Source organism: Nerophis ophidion, linkage group LG01 (assembly GCF_033978795.1).
Source record: "Nerophis ophidion isolate RoL-2023_Sa linkage group LG01, RoL_Noph_v1.0, whole genome shotgun sequence".
NCBI lineage: Eukaryota > Metazoa > Chordata > Actinopteri > Syngnathiformes > Syngnathidae > Nerophis > Nerophis ophidion.
The window spans coordinates 58464279-58483284 of NC_084611.1; the positions used below are offsets into that span (position 1 = coordinate 58464279).

The 19006-nt window shown below is 39.4% G+C and overlaps 1 protein-coding gene across 1 annotated transcript in view; it reads right to left on the reverse strand.

The window, feature by feature from the left end:
* cwc25 (CWC25 spliceosome associated protein homolog) overlaps positions 1–18150 on the reverse strand; it is an 18913-nt gene extending 763 nt beyond the window's left edge. Inside the window, exons 1-8 of the mRNA XM_061908164.1 lie at positions 17998–18150; positions 10587–10759; positions 10277–10513; positions 8976–9045; positions 5355–5485; positions 2455–2521; positions 2175–2374; positions 1–32 (exon numbers count right to left, since the gene is read on the reverse strand). The exon at positions 1–32 is cut by the window's left edge and continues 136 nt beyond it. Coding sequence (XP_061764148.1) covers positions 1–32; positions 2175–2374; positions 2455–2521; positions 5355–5485; positions 8976–9045; positions 10277–10513; positions 10587–10759; positions 17998–18015 — 928 coding nt within the window. The 5' untranslated portion in view covers positions 18016–18150. The remainder of the gene's footprint in view (positions 33–2174; positions 2375–2454; positions 2522–5354; positions 5486–8975; positions 9046–10276; positions 10514–10586; positions 10760–17997) is intronic.
* Between the last annotated feature and the right edge of the window lie 856 nt (positions 18151–19006).

Consider the following 19006-nt stretch of genomic DNA (forward strand, 5'->3'; position numbering starts at 1 on the left):
TTTTCTGCTCCAGCTCCTCTCTGGAGAGCTTCCTGCAAAAAAACATGTGGGGCTGATTAAACGGTGTTGCCAATCGCACAACCTGGGATGTCCTAAACCGATATTGGTCTGATACTGTATTTTCCAAACTATAATTTAAAGTTAAAGTACCAATGATTGTAACACACACTAGGTGTGGCGAAATTATTCTCTGCATTTGACCCATCACCCTTGATCACCCCCTGGGAGGTGAGGGGAGCAGTAAGAAGCAAGAGTGGCCGCGCCCGGGAATCATTTTTGGTGATTTCATCCCCAATTCCAACTCCTGATGCTGAGTGCCAAGCAGAGAGATCATTTTTTCCCATCAAAACTCCACAGTGCACCTTATAACCCGGGGCGCCTAATGTACGGAATAATGCTGGTTTTGCCTACCGACCTCGAAGCAATTTTATTTTGTACAGGGTGTAATGATAAGTGTGACCAGTAGATGGCAGTCAGACCTAAGAGATACATTTAGACTGCAATATGATGGCAATGTGATTCAAGTAAACAACACCAACATTTTATATGTCCCATTGAAATTATAGAACATTACACACAGCGCTCAAAAATCTATCAAAATGTTTTAGTACGACTTTGGTAAGCTTTGATGGATTGTCGGCGCATTAAACATACGAGTATTACTATGGTGTGTGTATAAGATAAGACGTTATCTGGCGTTTTGTTTCGCAACATAATGCGAAAGCAACTTTTCCTACCTTCTGGTACCTGCTGATCTGTATTTAGAATCTGCATAAGTCTTGAAAAATTGGGAGAGTCCGCCTTTGTAGTACGTGGTGACACCGTAGTCGATAAGCTTCTTCCTTTCTCTATCTTTTTATTATGGGACATTTATCCTCCGCTGTTGCCATTTCTAATATAAAGTAGTGTTAAGTTCTTACTTATATCTGTCAGTAAACTCGCTATAAAAGAGCTAAAACATATCAGTGTAGTGAGTTTACATTATTCACCCAAGGAACTTTAAATATTAGAGAGTTCCGGTTGGACACATTTCCGGCCTTGTTGTTGTTTCCGAATGAGGAGATGTTGTTTGTTTTTGATTTAAGTAAAGTCTGAATGTCATTAAAACAGTTAGCTCCATCTTTTGACACTACTTTCACACCCTTCCTTGCACGCCACACCGCTACAACAAAGATGACGGGGAGAAGACGCTGCCGAAGGTGAGCCATGTAAATAAAACTGCCCACAAAACGTCGCATCCACACACACACACGCCTGGCATGTATGTATGTGTGTGTGTATATATATATATATATATATATATATATATATATATATATATATACACATATATATATATATAACATGAAATATTTACACAGGTGTTTGTGTTCATTCACAAATATAACAAAAGACAGTGCCTGTAACATGGCATACAGTAGCCTACTGGGCGGCAAGGTCATTGAGCCTGGTCTCCGTCCTCCTCCTGTGCGCTCGGGCAGCTGAATGCGGCAAGCTAATTTGATTCGATGTAAAAGATTTCATTGGTCCTCTGTGACCCGGATTAACTTGGTCTGACCTGACAAGGTACGCAGTTCAGTATCGTAACCACTGAATGTCTCAACTGCAGGAATGAGTAATATTTTGGATTAAACAAGTGCAAAGGTGACTAAAAGGTGTTACTTTATGTCTACAGGGGTCTCATAATGCTAAAAAAATATATTTAGAATGTTGTAAACAGTTTTTTTTATGTTCAAGCTAAAAACATGTTTGATGTATTTATTATCAATCCCTACTTCGCAGAATTTTTTTTGCCACGGTCCAACCCGGAACCAAATAAACGGGAAAAAAAGAGGTTACTGTAAATCAAAATGATCCGTTCCATACATTCACAAATAGGAACAAAAAACACAATTTACAAAAGACAAATAAAGTTTTACATGAACAAAATATGTGAAAAACATCTAAAGGATAAGTCACTAACGCGTGGGATTCTCCAGTTCTCAGGAGTGATAAACCCGCAAAGTTTTAGCGTATAAAAAGCGAAGTACTATAGCAGCTGATTTAAATGATCGATTGTAGGACGAATCAAAAACTGAAACAAACTATAAATGGACTGGCATCCCTGAACAGACTTCTGAGATTTCGACTTATGCAAGTACAAACTCTAAGTGGCAGATATCTTCATCTCTTACTTTGACACATGGTTCCGCTGCCTTTGGTAGCGTTCCCTCTGGGGGCTACGAGCGCTGACCTCAATTTTCTTGTCCTGTCGGAGTGAGGAAGAGGAGGAGCGGCTTTCCCCATTTTGCCTCGGAGGAGATTGGCTTCTACTTCTCTCATTACGTCTTGTGTGATTTAAAGCAGAGGACTGGTGATGTCTGCCAGCAGGGAGCTACAGTACAAAGAAAATAATGTACTGTAAGAGTTACGGTCCACAGCATGTGTCACATCATCTTAATGCTGGTGACCCACCTGGAGGCCATAGCCTGGAACGTGATGATTATGAGACTTGGAGTGAGTGGACGTTTCTTCTCGTGACCTGAAAGAAATGCTTAAATGTGGTCATTGTGTCTTATCTGCATTTTACTGATTCCGATACATGCATTTATTCATGGGTGCTTGGATGGTACTGCTGGATTAGTTGCTTATTAACACAATATAATGCACAAGGGATAATTAGAGCCGCCAATAAAGTGACTCAGTTGCTATATTTAGTAAGCCATTCATTCATTAAAAAAAACCAAAAAAAAACTAGGGATACATTTAGTGGAAACTTTTGGAGACTCTTAAATGAAAGCACATATTTACAAAATCCAAAACCAGTGAAGTTGGCACATTGTGTGAATCGTTAATTAAAACAGAATACAATGATTTGCTAATCCTTTTCAATTGAATAGACTGCAAAGACAAGATACTAAACGTTCAAACTGGAAAACTTTAGTTATTTTTGGCAAATATTAGCTAATTTGAAATTCAATGCCGCAACATGTTTCAAAAAAGCTGGCACGAGTGGCAAAAAAGACTGAGAAAGTTGAGGAATGCTTATCAAACCCCTTTTTGGAACATCCCACAGGTGAACATGCTAATTGGGAACAGGTGGGTGTCATGATTGGGTATAAAAGCAGCTTCCATAAAATGCTCGGCCATTCACAAACAAGGTTGGGGCGAAGGTCACCGCTTTGTGACCAAATACGTGAGCAAATAGTCGAACAGTTTAAGAACAACATTTCTCAACAAGCAAGGAATTTACAGATTTCACTATCTACGGTCGTAATATCATCAAAAGGTTCAGCACGTAAGCAGCAAGGCTGAAAAAAAACATTGAATGCCCGTTACCTTCGATCCCTCAGGCGGTACTCCTTAAAAAACTGACATCAGTGTGTAAAGGATATCACTACATGGGCTCAGGGACACTTCAGAAACCCACTGTCAGTAACTACATCTGTAAGTGCAAGTTAAAACTCTACAATACAAGGAGAAAGCCACTTATCAACAACACCCAGAAACGCCGCCGGCTTTGCTGTACCCGAGCTCATCGAAGATGGACTAATGCAAAGGGGAAGTGTTCTGTGGTCTGACAAATCCACATTTCAAAGTGTTTTTGGAAACTGTGGACGTTGTGTCGTCCAGACCAAGGAGGAGAAGATCCATTCGGATTGTTATAGGCGCAAAGTTCAAAAGCCAGCATCTGTGATGGTATGGGGGTGTATTAGTGCCCAAGGCATGGGTAACTTACACAGCTGTGAAGGCACCATGAATGCTGAAAGGTACATACAGGTTTTCGAGCAACATATGTTGCTATGCAAGCAACGTTATTATGGACGCCCCTTCTTATTTCAGCAAAACAATGCCAAGCCTCGTGTTCCAACGGCGTAGCTTCATAGTAAAAGAGTGCGGGTACTAGACTGGCCTGCCTGTAGTCCAGGCCTGTCTCCCATTAAAAATGTGTGCCGCAATATGAAGCCAAAAATACCACAACAGAGACACTGGACTGTTGAACAACTTAAGCTGTACATCAAGCAACATTGGGAAATAATTCCACCGGAAAAGATTCTAACATTGGTTTCAGTTCCAAAACGTTTACTGAGTGTTGTTAAACAGAAAGGCCATGTAACTGTCGTAAAAATGCCCCTGTGCCAACTTTTTTGAAATGTGTTGCTGCCATTAAATTCCAAATTAATGATTGTTTGCAAAAAAAAATGTTGTTTCTTAGTTCAAACATTAAATATCTTGTCTTTGCAGTCTATTCAATTGAACACAGGTTGAAAAGGATTTGCAAATCATTGTATTCTGTTTTTATATGTGAATTACACAATGTGTCAACTTCACTGGTTTTGGGTTTTGTATTTTCTCAACGTGCATCTGGTGCTGCTGTGGACGGTACTATACTCTGTTTGAAAAGTACCCGTTCCAAACGGGCATGACAGTGCGCCATCACGTCGTGACATTACTGGTTTTGCAAGCAGAGAAGCATGTCCGGCAGCGCACAATCACAAAGTATTTACAAGCAGTCACAGTGTGTGACAGAAGTGAGAATGGACGCATTTCGGTCTAAAAACTGGCGATAAAGGTGAAGTCATAACACTGAAACGCCCTCAGGAAGAGGTGCTTTAAGACATGGCTAGCTAGCTAGAGGTAAACATCCATCCGCAGTCGGCAGTGTTTTAGCTACTTCTAAATCACTAATCCTCGCCCTTATGGGGACAAATAAAGTACGTTTCTTACAAGTATCATCCCTGCAGGACGAAAAATAGCTAAACATGCGTCACTACAAACTGTAGGAGGATACATTAGCTCACCGGCGTCACCGCTAACAAAACATAGCGCGCCTGAATATGTTACTTTGTACGTCAGCAGACCAATTAGGAGCCTTTTTTTGCTTACTTACTAATAAAAGACAATTTGTAGTTTGTATGTTCACTATTTTATTTAAGGACAAAATTGTTCTTCAATTGCAATAAGAAACATATGTTCAATGTACCGTACGATTAAAAAAAAACAACAACTAATAATGACATTTTTTGTGGTCCGCGTAATTTTGAAAATAATTGAAATACTTTTTGGTACCAGTACCAAAATATTGGTATCAGGACAACCCTAGTAAGAACTTAGGTACCCAGGACGCACGAAACGTGGATTTGTATGCCTCAGAGATGTAGGACGCATACCGAGAAGCATCACTTGATCCTAATGCGGTACTAGTTGCTTGTTGCTGCAAATTTGCCAACAAGCTATATTGAAAAAGTCCCATTATAATGTGTTTCTGGCATGCGAGCGGGCGCCACAACACAAATAGATAAAAGTATGAGAAACGACACATTTGGCTGGTAAAATAACAGATATAGGTTTTAAGATTAAAAAACTTTGTGTACCTGTGTTTTTTCTTATCATCCTCATCTGAGCTAGAACTTGAGTGTCTTCTCTTGTGCTTCCTCTCCTTTCTTCGCTCTTTGTCCTTCTTCTTCTTCTTTTTCTTGTCTTTCTTTTCAAGATTTTGCCTCAGCTGTGAGAGATGAACGATATAACAGGTTATTCAACTGTAAAGCCCCGTGGTCATCAAATGACCTGAGGTCATACTCCCGTATTTTTCGGACTGTAAGGCGCACTTAAAATCCTTTCCTTTTCTAAAAACTTGACAGTGTGCCTTATAACCCGGTGCATCTAATGTATGGAACAATTTAGGTTGTGCTTACCGACTTTAAAGCTATTTTATTTGGTCCATGGTGAAATGATAGGTGTGACCAATAGATGGCAGTCAAATATCCATTCATCTATTTTCTACCGCTTGTCCCTTTTGAGGTCACGGGGGGGTGCTGGAGCCTATCTCAGCTGCATTTGGGCGGCGGAAGGCGGAGTACACCCTGGACAAGTCGCCACCTCATCACAGGGCCAACACAGATAGACAGACAACATTCACACTCACACACTAGGGCCAATTTAGTGTTACCAATCAACCTATCCCCAGGTGCAACATAAGATATTGCAATATGACTCAAAGAAACAACACCAAAATTGTATAGGTTCCATTGAAAGAATAGAACATTATACACGGCACTCAAAAATCTATCAAAATGTTTTAGTACGACTTTGGAAAGCTAAGAAGCCGCAGCGCTTGACGGATTGTAGAGCTTCAACATATGAGTATTATTATAGTGTGTGTATAAGGTAAGACATATCTGCCATTTTGTTTCCCAATATTATTCCAAAGCAAATTTTCTTACCTTCTGGTACCTGCTGATCTGTATTTGGGATCTGCATAAGTCCTGAAAATTTGCGAGCGTCCGCCTTTGTGGTTCTTGCGACAACGTAGTCGATAAGCTTCTTCTTTTTCTCTATCTTCTTGTTATGGGACATTCATCCTCTGCTGTTGCCATTTCTAATATAAAGTAGTGTAAAGTTCTTACTCACATTATATCTGTTGGTAAACTTGCCATGAAAGCGCTAAAACATACCGGCCTAGTGAGTTTACATTATTCTCCCAAGGAACTTTAGTTACTGTATTAGAGTTCCGGTCGGACGTTTTTTTGTTTTTAAATGGGACACATTTCCGGCGTTGTTATTGCACTAGTCAGCCACCGATGAGGAGATGCTGCTCTGTTATTGATTTAAGTAAAGTCTAAATGTCATTAAATCAGTTAGCTCCATCTTTTGACACTTCTTCCACTCCTGTTCTTGCATGCGACACCACGACAACAAAGATGACGGAGAAAAGACGCTGCCGAAGGTGAGCCACGTATATAAGACCACCCACATAACGACGCATCCTGAAGTGACTTGAAGATGATCTGTAAAACATAATCTATGCAACATTTTGACCAAAGAACAACCATTACATGTTATGTAAACCACAAGGACGTGCTTTCAACATGGAAAAATTAAAATATCCCCTTTAACGCACCTTGTAATCTTGTGCGCCTTTTGTATGAAAATAGACCTGACTAGACCCGCCCATCGGCAGTGTGCTTTATAATCTGGTACGCCCAATAGTTCGAAAAATACGGTATTTGGAATTACGAGAAACACATATCTACAATTGTACAAAACTCATGTTATCATGCAATGCCATGGCAGATCTCTGTCCTGACTGCTCAGTCCAATATTGTATGACAAATATGTCAACATTAATAATGAAATGTAATTTAAAGCACAAACCTTTTAGTAAGAAGAACATGGATGCCTCAATGTTTTTACTCAATCCTCAGGGCCATATTATGTATTATTATTGTCAATAGTGCTTTGTGTGATTTCTTCTTTTTTAACAGGTTGTAAAGCACGTTGTGTTGGAATTTGCCTTTGCATTAAAATTGTTAAATGAATACAATTTGATTGCTTTATTAATCAGGACTTGAGGAGCAGGTCGACGGACAGGTGGTTGACGTAAACGGGATTGACTCATAGGGCCATATGATTTTTTTCTACATTCAAAACACTTCCTTGTGGTCTACATAACATGTAATGGTGGTTCTTTGGTCAAAATTTTGCATAGGTTATATTTTCCAGACCATCTTCAAGCTGCTTTCCGACCCTCTCTTCATGATGCGCCGTAATTTTTTTTACATGCTTCCACTTCGAACTTCTTTCGTCAGCCATGCTGTAGTTTTTAGTGCTTCCATATCAAGTCTACTGACAGACATATGATACTTTGTATTAAAAATTGCAACATCAAGGATTTTAGCATGCATGTGCATGTACAAACGAGCATGCCCCACAATAAAAGGATAGATAAACAAAAGGAACTTATTGACTACAACGTTGGACTTGTGCAAAGCTCTTAGGGGAAAATTTTTACATTATATGGAGATATCCGCTGACGTCATATGTTACAAAAACGTCACAAATTGGGCTAATTCTAAACGGTTTGTTTGGAGAAAGTATGAAGGAAGGCACGATTGTTTTATAATTATCACTGCCATGCCTCCATGGTTTGATTTCACATTTTCAGGATTTATGGAGATCCAAAATACCGTATTTTTTGGATTATAAATCGCTCCGGAGTATATGTCGCACCGGCCGAAAATGCATAATAAGAAGGAAAAAAACATATGAACGTCGCACTGGAGTACAGTATGACTCGCATTTTTGGGGGATATTTATTTGATGAAATCCAACACCAAGAATAGACATTTCAAAGGCAAATAAATAAAGAATAGTGAACAACAGGCTGAATAAGTGTACGTTATATGACGCATAAATAACCAACTGAGAACGTGCCTGGTATGATAACGTAACATATTATGGTAAGAGTCATTCCAATAACTATAAGATATAAAACATGCTATAAGATTACCAAACAATCTGTCACTCCTAATCGATAAATCAGATGAAATGTTCTTCCTCGATGTCGCTTCTAAACAACTCTGCTAACTCCAAAGGTATGCGCCGCTTCCTGTTGTCGTTTTCTGCTGCATATTTCACTACGTCCAGTTTGTAATCTGCAGTACATGATTTCCTTTTTGGTGCAATTTTTGTTCTGCCCTTCTCAGTTTTTATAAGTTACCGCCAACGATGAAATGATCCATTTTAATAGCTACGGCAGTAGCATATAGCAGTTAGCATTCCATGACCCACAATGCACCTCTGCCATGACCCTTTACCGCCGAATTCTTATTGGTTGACGTGTATGTGACGATTTCTGACGTGTGTGTGACGATTGCTGACATTTTCCTCGTCTCTTCCGTGAATGAGATAAATAATATTATTTGATATTTTATGGTAATGTGTAAATAATTTCACACATAAATCGCTCCGGAGTATATGTCGCACCCCCGGCCAAACTATGTAAAAAACTGTGACGTATAATCCAAAAAATACAGTACACAAAAACAGATACAAATAGGTCAGAAAAGGTGGTTTTGCCCAAAAGGTCCTTTTTAAGCGGGTTCCACTGTATCTTACGCCATTATTTTCCATGGGATAATGTGACTCAAAATGCAAACAAGTCGACCGCCATCACACAATAGATTTGTGTTGACCCTCGAAATAACATGTTTTACCATTTCTTTGATTTTTTTCATTTTCACAGGGTTCGTTAAGACTTCTCTCTTCTTTTCTTCCTCACGTTTCCTGTGGTGCAAAACAAACACAAGGTGATTTAATTTGTCAAAGACTGGGTCTCAAATGGAATACTTGCTATGTACCTCCTGCGTATTTGAGGGCACAAATTTTGACAGTAAGGTGCTGTCCCAAATCCATTACTCTATTGCAGTTTTTTTCAACCACTGCGACTAGTGTACCGTGAGATATTGTCTGGTGTGCCATGGGAAATTATGTAATTCCACCTAATTTGGTTAAAAATATATTTTTGCAAACCAGTAATTATAATCCGCAATTGAGCCGTTGTTGAGTGTCTGTGCTGGTTAGCGCTTGGCAGAGTAACCGTGTAATACTCTTCCTTATCAGTAGGTGGTAGCAGGTAGCTAATTTCTTTGTAGATATCGGGAACGTGGTTTGTCGTGATCAAAATATGCAGACGACAGCGGGAGGCAGGGTGAAGGTAAAAAGGTGTCTAATGCTTAAACCAAAAATAAACAAAAGGCAAGTGCTGCTGAGAAAAGGCATTGAAGCTTAGGGATGGCTATACAGAATGTAGCTAAAACTGAACTGGCTGCATAGTAAACAACAGGAGAATGCTGGACGACAGCAAATACTTACAGCGTATGGAGTAGCAGACGGCGTCCACAAAGCACATCCGCACATGACATGACAATCAACAACAAAATAGGAGCGCAAAACAATAACTAAAACACTACACATAGGAAAACACCATAAAACTCAAAATAAGTCACTGCGTGATGTGACAGGTCGCGACAGTACACCTACTTTGAGACAAGAGCCATAGTGAATCACGGTTAGTTATGGTTTGGATTCATAGTCAACAATTGCGAGAATGACTTTTTACTGTCAATAACGGCTGCTGAGTTCTGCTGGTGGTGTACCTCTGGATTTTTTCCAAGAAAAAAATGTGCCTCTGCTCAGAAACTGTTGAAAAACACTACTCTATTACTTACAATAAATGATGATTAATTATTCAATTAAAATTTAAACCATTTGAGTTAGTTCCTCCCCTTTTGCTAGATGGAAATGATAGAGAGTGATCTATCATTTACACACTTACCATTTGTTGCGTGTTAAGTGCAATATTCAGGTACAGATGGCACACTGCACTCAGTCGCACTTTTCAACACACTCATGTACTGCAAAGGCTATTTTTAGGTATGGAAGTGCGTGAAATAAGACACGGCCCATGTTGCCATTTGAAATAACATCTGTAATGAAAAAAACAGGGATCACTCACCTAATTTCAAAAAGAGGGTCTTCCCGGATCTTGGCGGCCATGTCGAGATTTGAGGCAGTGGTGACAGGGCTGAAGATTGAGCCAGGCAGAAGGCCAGTCTCTGCTGAGGGACCACTTTCAGGCTCCTCATATTGGTCAGTGATCTGCTTGTCAATGGGACGTCCCATGAGATACTCGTCTCTGGACACCTGATTACAAGCACCCTGGTACATCCAGTCCAGACGATCATCCTTCTTTCTGTAAATTATACAAACGACACTGTGACATTGAGCATTGTGTCTTTACGTGCCAAAATACCATAACAACTCACTTTATGGCACCGGTTTCCACTGCGTATCGGGTTATTTCTTCCCGTGCTCTTTCATTCTTTAACTCCTTTTGAAGCTCTTCGATCTTCTTGCGTTCGGATTCATGTTTTTGCTCAGCTTTCCAAACGCGCTCGATGTTTTTCATAGTCTGGGGATGCCAGCTCTTCTTCAAGTTCTATGACAAAGATAAAGGGGACACATACAACACACTAAGAGGTGGTCAAAATGCGGCCCGGGAGCCAATTTACAGCCTGCAACACGTGGCTTTCAAGCCACAAGCGGCTCTTTAGCGCCGCCCTAGTGGCTCCCTGAAGCTTTTACAAAAAAATCATGAAAATGGTAAAAGATGAGGATAAAAATATATTTTTTGTTTTAATATGGTTTCTGGATGAGGACAAACATGACACATGATATTGTTAGAATTCCCACTGTTTACATTAAACATGCTTCATTGATGAGAGTATTTGGCGCGCGCCATTTTGTCCTAATTTCGGAAGTCCTTCAACGCACCGTAGTTTGTTTACATATGCAACTTTCTTTGATGCTGCCACAGAAAGACATGTTTTATGTCCCTCCTTCTTTGTCTCTATTTGTCCATCCAACGTTTTATGCTGTGCGATAATCCACAAAGGTGAGCTTTGTTGATGTTATTGACTTGTGTGGAGTGCTAATCAGACATATTTGGTCACTTCATGAGTAAAAGCTAATTGATGCTAACATGCTGTTTATGTTAGCTGTGTGTACATAATGCATCATTATGTCCGTATTTTAGGTATATTTGAGGTCATTTTATTTGTAGTTTCCATTTCCTTCAAGAACATACACATCTTTACCTTTGGTCATTCTAAGCCAGTAATGTCCAGGAGTTATCACCCCCTATGAAAAAGCCTCTTTGTTAGTAATGTTTTCCAATGTTGTAAAATTGTGTAGAACTAATACATTTCAACATTTTTGTCAACAAAGATTTGCATCAGCTTTCGACACAAAGTCATTTTGATAGCAGTCTAATATAGCTAATATAGACACTTACATCATGTGTTGCCTTCATTTTAACACTGATATAAGGCTTTACATTTTTTGCGGCTCGAGACAGATTTTTATTTTTGACCCCTGCTCTAACTTGAAAGACCAGCAGCTGCCACTGCTACTTTGAACAATAATAACAATCATGAAAAATAGAGCAAAACGATATAACAAAAATATGTTAATACTACTTACTAAGGCTGTAACGGTACACAAAAATTTCGGTTCGGTACGTACCTCGGTTTAGAGGTAACGGTTCGGTTAATTTTCGGTACAGTAAGAAAACAACAGATTATAAAATTTTTGGTTATTTATTTACAAAATTTGCAAAATCTTCCACCAAAAATATTTCTCTTGGTGGAATATTTGATGTGAAGTAATCGGAACCTTGAATAGGTCAATAATTCAAAATAAAACATTATGTTTTGAGCAATGACAGTTAGAAAGAAAAATAAAACAGCTTTGTTTTATCAGTCAACGTTGCAACTTTTTCTAAATTACATTTAGCCTTTAATACTTTTTATTTCACTTTTGTTTATGTTTTTGTTTATTTTAATAATATTTTTAGAATGTGCCGTGGGCCGTTAAAACATTAGCTGTGGGCCGCAAATGGCCTCTGGGGCACATTTTTGACACCCCTGCTATAGATAATAAAAAGTTAAATCTGATAAATCTACCGATAAAAAGCAGAGCCTGGCGACGCATGCGTGTTTATCATAACTCTCTTGCTCTCTCTGTCTCTGCCCTCCCTCACGAATGTTGTTGCGCACACAATTTGTTTTGTTTTTGACTCCTTCTTAAACTCTGAACGTACATTGAATATACACGCAACCTTAACTCAAAATGCCGGACATTTGAGGCATTTAAGAAATTCTACCCGGACAGTCTATTGTAGCCCGGTCGCTGCTAGCATGCGGTGTGTTGTGCCTCGGTGTGCTTTGTTTACACAACGTGCGGTACGCTACTTAATATGTCCGTATGGAAACTCGTTTGGTACACCTCTGTACCGAAACAAAACCCCCGTACTGAAACAATTCAATACAAATACATGTACCGTTACACCCCTCCTACTTACTAATAAGATTACGTCTATTTGACCACTCCCCCAACGCCACATGTAGATTTAAGCTTGGGAAAACCCTGTATCATCTAAACCAGGGGCGTCAAAGTTTTGGCCTGCGGGCCGAATAAGGCCCGCCTACAAGTTTCCTCCGGCCCACGAGATGAGTTTGTGAAGTATAAAAATGAGCTGAAATGTTTGAATGAAATAAACTTCCGTGTCTAATTGTGTCCACTGGATTTCACCAGAGTAATTCTTTGTGTCCCCTATCACACGCATGACTTCAGAGGGGGCAGAGCTACGTTAAGATAGCGGCAACACTTCTGTGTTTGGACACGACCTACTGCTACTGCTTATTAGTGATAGTATACAAATTGATAATCTGTGCATTCTGTGTTGTACTTATGACTGGTGACACATTTTCTGGGCGCACCTAAATATTCTGAAATAATATGTATCCCCTTCTTACTTCACGTGTGATAAATGAATGTCCAAATTCACAAGTTTTCTTGTCGACGATGCTACCACGATGCTATAACCCATGGTAAATGGGTTATACTTGTATAGCGCTATTCTACCTCAAGGTACTTAAAGCGCTTTGACACTGTTTCCACATTCACAAACAACGATGGCGGGAGCTGCCATGCAAGGCGCTAACCAGGACCCATCAGGAGCAAGGGGGAAGTGGCTTGCTCAAGGACACAACGGACGTGACTAGGTTGGTAAAAGCTGGGGATTTAACCAGGAACCCCCAAGTTGCTGGCACGGCCACTCTCCCAACCGCACCACGCCGTCCCCAGTACAGAAAAAAACACATGATGTTTGTACATCAGCTGAGGAAAATTAGTAATTTACATTAATTAAATTTTCTGATAGATTACAAATCAATATCAATAAGAGCACTTTAAAACTCTGCCAGAATCAATTCCACCTATTTGACTAATGAACATTATCACATTGTTTATTCATTAAGCATAAATAACAACTAATGAAGATACTGCAACATGTAAGTGTAAAAAAAAACGTTATGATTTGTAAATTTTTAGAATGTGATTGGTCTAATATTAAAACAAAAAAAACTATCTGATGTAAAAACCCCGTTTCCATTTGAGTTGGGAAATTGTGTTGGATGTAAATATAAATGGAATACAATGATTTGCAAATCATTTTCAACCCATATTCAATTGAATATGCTACAAAGACAACATATTTGATGTTCAAACTGATAAACTTTTTTTTGTTGCAAATAATCATTAACTTTACAATTTGATGCCAGTAACACGTGACAAAGAAGTTGGGAAAGGTGGCAATAAATACTGATAAAGTTGAGGAATGCTCTATAAACAATTATTTGGAACATCCCACAGGTGCGCAGGCTAATTGGGAACAGGTGGAGGCCATGATTGGGTATAAAAACAGCTTCCCAATAAATGCTCAGTCTTTCACAAGAAAGGATGGGGCAAGGTACACCCCTTTGTCCACAACTGTGTGAGCAAATAGTCAAACAGTTTAAGAACAACGTTTCTCAAAGTGCAATTGCAAGAAATTTAGGGATTTCAACATCTACGGTCCATAATATCATCAAAAGGTTCAGAGAATCTGGAGAAATCACTCCACCTAAGCGGCATGGCTGGAAACCAACATTGAATGACCGTGACCTTCGATCCCTCAGACGGCACTGTATCAAAAACCGACATCAATCTCTAAAGGATATCACCACATGGGCTCAGGAAAAATTCAAAAAACCACTGTCACTAAATACGGTTCGTCGCTACATCTGTAAGTGAAGTTAAAGCTTTACTATGCAAAGCGAAAGCCATTTATCAACAACATCCAGAAACGCCGCCGGCTTCTCTGGGCCCGAGATCATCTAAGATGGACTGATGCAAAGTGGAAAAGTGTTTCAGATTTCAAATTGTTTTTGGAAATATTCAACATCGTGTCGTCCGGACCAAAGGGGAAGCGAACCATCCAGACTGTTATCGACGCAAAGTTCAAAAGCCAGCATCTGTGATGGTATGGGGGTGCATTAGTGCCAAAGGCATGGGTAACTTACAAATCTGTGAAGACACCATTTATGCTGAAAGGTACATACAGGTTTTGGAACAGCAAATGCTGCCATCTAAACGCCGTCTTTTTCATGGACGCCCCTGCTTATTTCAGCAAGCCAAGCCACATTCAGCACGTGTTACAACAGCGTGGCTTCGTAAAAAAAAAAAAAAGAGTGCGGGTACTTTCCTGGCCCGCCTGCAGTCCAGACCTGTCTCCCATCGAAAATGTGTGGCGCCTTATGAAGCGTAAAATACGACAGCGGAGACCCCGGACTGTTGAACGACTGAAGCTCTACATAAAACAACAATGGGAAATAATTCCACTTTCAAAGCTTCAACAATTAGTTTCCTCAGTTCCCAAACTTTTATTGAGTGTTGTAAAAGAAAAGGTGATGTAACACAGTAGTGAACATGCCCTTTCCCTACTACTTTGGCACATGTTGCAGCCATGAAATTCTGAGTTCATTATTTGTTGCAAAAAAAACAAACAAAGTTTATGAGTTTGAACATCAAATATCTTGTCTATGTAGTGCATTCATTTGAATATGGGTTGAAAAGGATTTGCAAATCATTGTATTCTGTTTGTATTTAGAATAGAATAGAATACAAAGTACTTTATTAAACCCTGGGAATCACAATTTCCCAACTCATATGGAAACGGGGTTTGTAAGTCTGGGCGATATATCGATATACTCGATATATCGCGGGTTTGTCTCTGTGCGATATAGAAAATTAATATATCCTGATATTCGAGTATACGTTCTCACGCAGTTGCTTTTGGCTGCGGGCATTACACTACAGGCGTTTCTCACTCTTTTTTGTCTCTCCTTCTCACAAAGACGTATAACACCTACTCAGTGGCCTTGTTGTTAGAGTGTTCGCCCTGAGATCGGTAGGTTGGGAGTTCAAACCCTGGCCGAGTCATGTTAAAGACTATAAAAAAATGGGACCCATTGCCTCTCTGCTTGGCACTCAGCATCAAGGGTTGGAATTGGGGGTTAAATCACCATAAATGATTCCCGGGCGCGACACTGCTGCTGCCCACTGCTCCCCTCACTTCCCAGGGGGGTGATTAAGGGGATGGGTGAAATGCAGAGGACAAATTTCACCACACCGAGTGTGTGTGTGACAATCATTGGTACTTTAACTTTAAATAAAACAAGCGCACCTTCTTACATATGTCACATACGTATACGCCCCTCGCGAAGCAAAGAGGTAGCAGCATGGGTAACGTTAGCTGCGGTGTGAGTGGTTATACGAGAGAAAGAAGGTGCGAATATGGTAACAAATGAAGGAAGAATTAATTCCCGAGAAAAAAAGCACGGGGTCCATCGTCTGGCGGTGGTTTGGCTTAAAGCGCGAATATGTCGAACAGACAACCGTAATTTGTCAAGTGTGGGGCAAAAGCGTTGTTACAAAAAGTAACATTGCTGCTAATGTGTAGCATCATTTGTAAAGTCACCTGCCAGAGAATGAAGAGCGTTTGAAACTCTGCATGCCAACATCTCCGTTCGGTGCCACACCAACAAAATGCCGAGGCAATCATTTCCACATCAACACCAGATGAAAAAAGTAGTCAACAACAGAAGGAGATAATGTCTGCATGAACTTAACCCATAGCAAAGGACATACACTATTTGATTTTGTATAATGCAGCTCATTTTTATTTGACAGTTATTGAAATATCTTGTGTGACATCATGCACAAAAGTGCACTTTATTTATTTTAAACTATTGTATTGGCTCCAAAGACATGCACCTGGGGATAGGGTGAGTGGCAACACTAAATTGGCCCTAGTGTGTGAATGTGAGTGTGAATGTTGTCTGTCTATCTGTGTTGGCCCTGCGATGAGGTGGCGACTTGTCCAGGGTGGACATCGTCTTCCGCCCGATTGTAGCTGAGATAGGCACCAGCGCCCCCCGCGAACCCAAATTGAATAAGCGGTAGGAAATGGATGGAGGGACGGCGTGGCGCAGTGGAAGAGTGGCCGTGCGCAACCCGAGGGTCCCTGGTTCAATCCCCACCTAGTACCAACCTCGTCACGTCCGTTGTGTCCTGAGCAAGACACTTCCCCATTGCTCCTGATGGGTGCTGGTTAGCGCCTTGCATGGCAGCTCCCTCCATCAGTGTGTGAATGTGTGTGTGAATGGGTAAATGTGGAAGTAGTGTCAAGGCGCTTTGAGTACCTTGAAGTTAGAAAAGCGCTATACAAGTGCAACCCATTTATCATTTATTATTATGGATACTGGTGTTCTGTTCAAAAAGTGCACTTTAATTTAGTGTTGTTTTGATATGTCATCTTAGTGACATCATTCACAAAAGTGCATTTATAGCTTGTTTTAAAATGTCTCTGACAATCTTGCACGTTCTGTTTTGGAAATTACATGAATGTTTGTGCCGCTGTTTAATAACTGTTTAATAAATACAGTTTTGGTCAATTGACTTAGTTGTGATTTCCCTCTGCAGGAAAGTTTAAAATGAGCATACATTAATGCAATATGAACAAGAACGTTTTAATGTAGACACATAGAATCATCAACTCTGTACACTGCTGCTGGAATTTATAATTTTCCTGAAGGAATCAATAAAGTACTATCTGTTTATCCATCTATCTGATTATATGCATCAAGTGTTAATACAAGGCTAAGGCAAAATATCGAGATATATATCGTGTATCGTGACATGGCCTAAAAACATTGAGATATTAATAAAAGGCCATATCGCCCAGCCCTAATCTGAATTTATCTTTATTATTAAGTTATCATGCCATGATTTTACCAATCCCGCCTGCTTGGGAATAAATGTACCTCCATGTGGCCCCTGAGCTTAAATTAATTTGACACCCCTGATCTAAACAAATAACGAGAGCAATACAACGTAATGCATGAAAAAAATGTTTGCCCATCATGCAGGCTGCTTACTTCATCCATCCATCCATTTTTACTGCTTATTACCTTTTGGGGTCGCTGGCGCCTATTTCAGCTACAATCGGGCGGAAGGCGGCGTACACCCTGGACAAGTCGCTAACTCATCGCAGGGCTGCTTACTCATTTTGAGCAAATACATTACGGTACATTGAACTAGCTTTAGCTTGTTTACAAAATTTTAAATATAAGAGATGACTCCCGCATCCTCTGATTTTTCCACATACTAATTTGGAGCCCCCCTCACTACATATACAAACTATATACACACACATTGATAGTGTTAGCAAAGACTGAACTAGCATTACACAATACAAGCTGTCCCGTCTTACAGATGTAAACAGATACTACTTACCAGGTCACCACCCCCCATTTTGAGAGAAAATGTTGTGTTTTGGACAAAAAAAGAAAGTAATTAAGAAAATAAAACAATTTAGTCCGTTGCCAAAACGAACGGCAGCAGAGGCACAGCGGCCTTTGTGTTTTAGCGTAGGCAGTATTGCACTTCCTGGTTCGTATATTTAACTTCCGGTTGAATTGTAAAATAAAATTGTTAAATTTGAATGTGTTATTCTTGACTACAATACAATTGTTCTGTAAGATTTTTGGGGGGAAATATAAGGTATTCAATGTTTTGTATTTCATAGTTACTAAAATACAATTTCAACTTCTGCACAGTTACGAATACAAGGTCATGTTATTATTTTGAAAAATGAGCGGTAGAAGGGTGGATGGATGGAAGTTATGTCGTTATATAAAAATATAAATACGAATTAAAAATATATATATTATTATTATTATTCTCTTCCGGTATAGATCGTGGTGTGTTCATGGCAAATATATGAATTGATTGATTGATTGAAACTTTTATTAGTAGATTGCACGGTACAGAACATATTCCGTACAATTGACCACTAAATGGTAACACCCGAATAAGTTTTTCAACTTGTTTAAGTCGGGGTCCACGTTAATCAAATCATGGTACAAATATATGTAATATCTGATTAATACAGTCATCACATAAGTTAATTATCAGAGTATAATTGTTGAATGATTTACAATATTATTTATTTGAAAACATAGAGCCCGCCTCTGACTCTGCTGTAAGTTGGAAATAATTGGTTTAATGATTTCAAGTAATTAACTAAATCTTTGAAGATGGTAAAAAGCAGAAAAACCCTTAAATTATTTTCCTTATGAAAGGAATTAAAGTTGTTTTTAATATGCCCAGTTTTTTATTTATTTTAATGTATTTTTTATTTTATCTCATTTGCATTGTCTCTTACTCTTACTTCAACAGGTTTTGTTTGTATGAGGATTGCATTTAATTTGATGTATTTTATTTTTCTATGTAAATTGCTCAG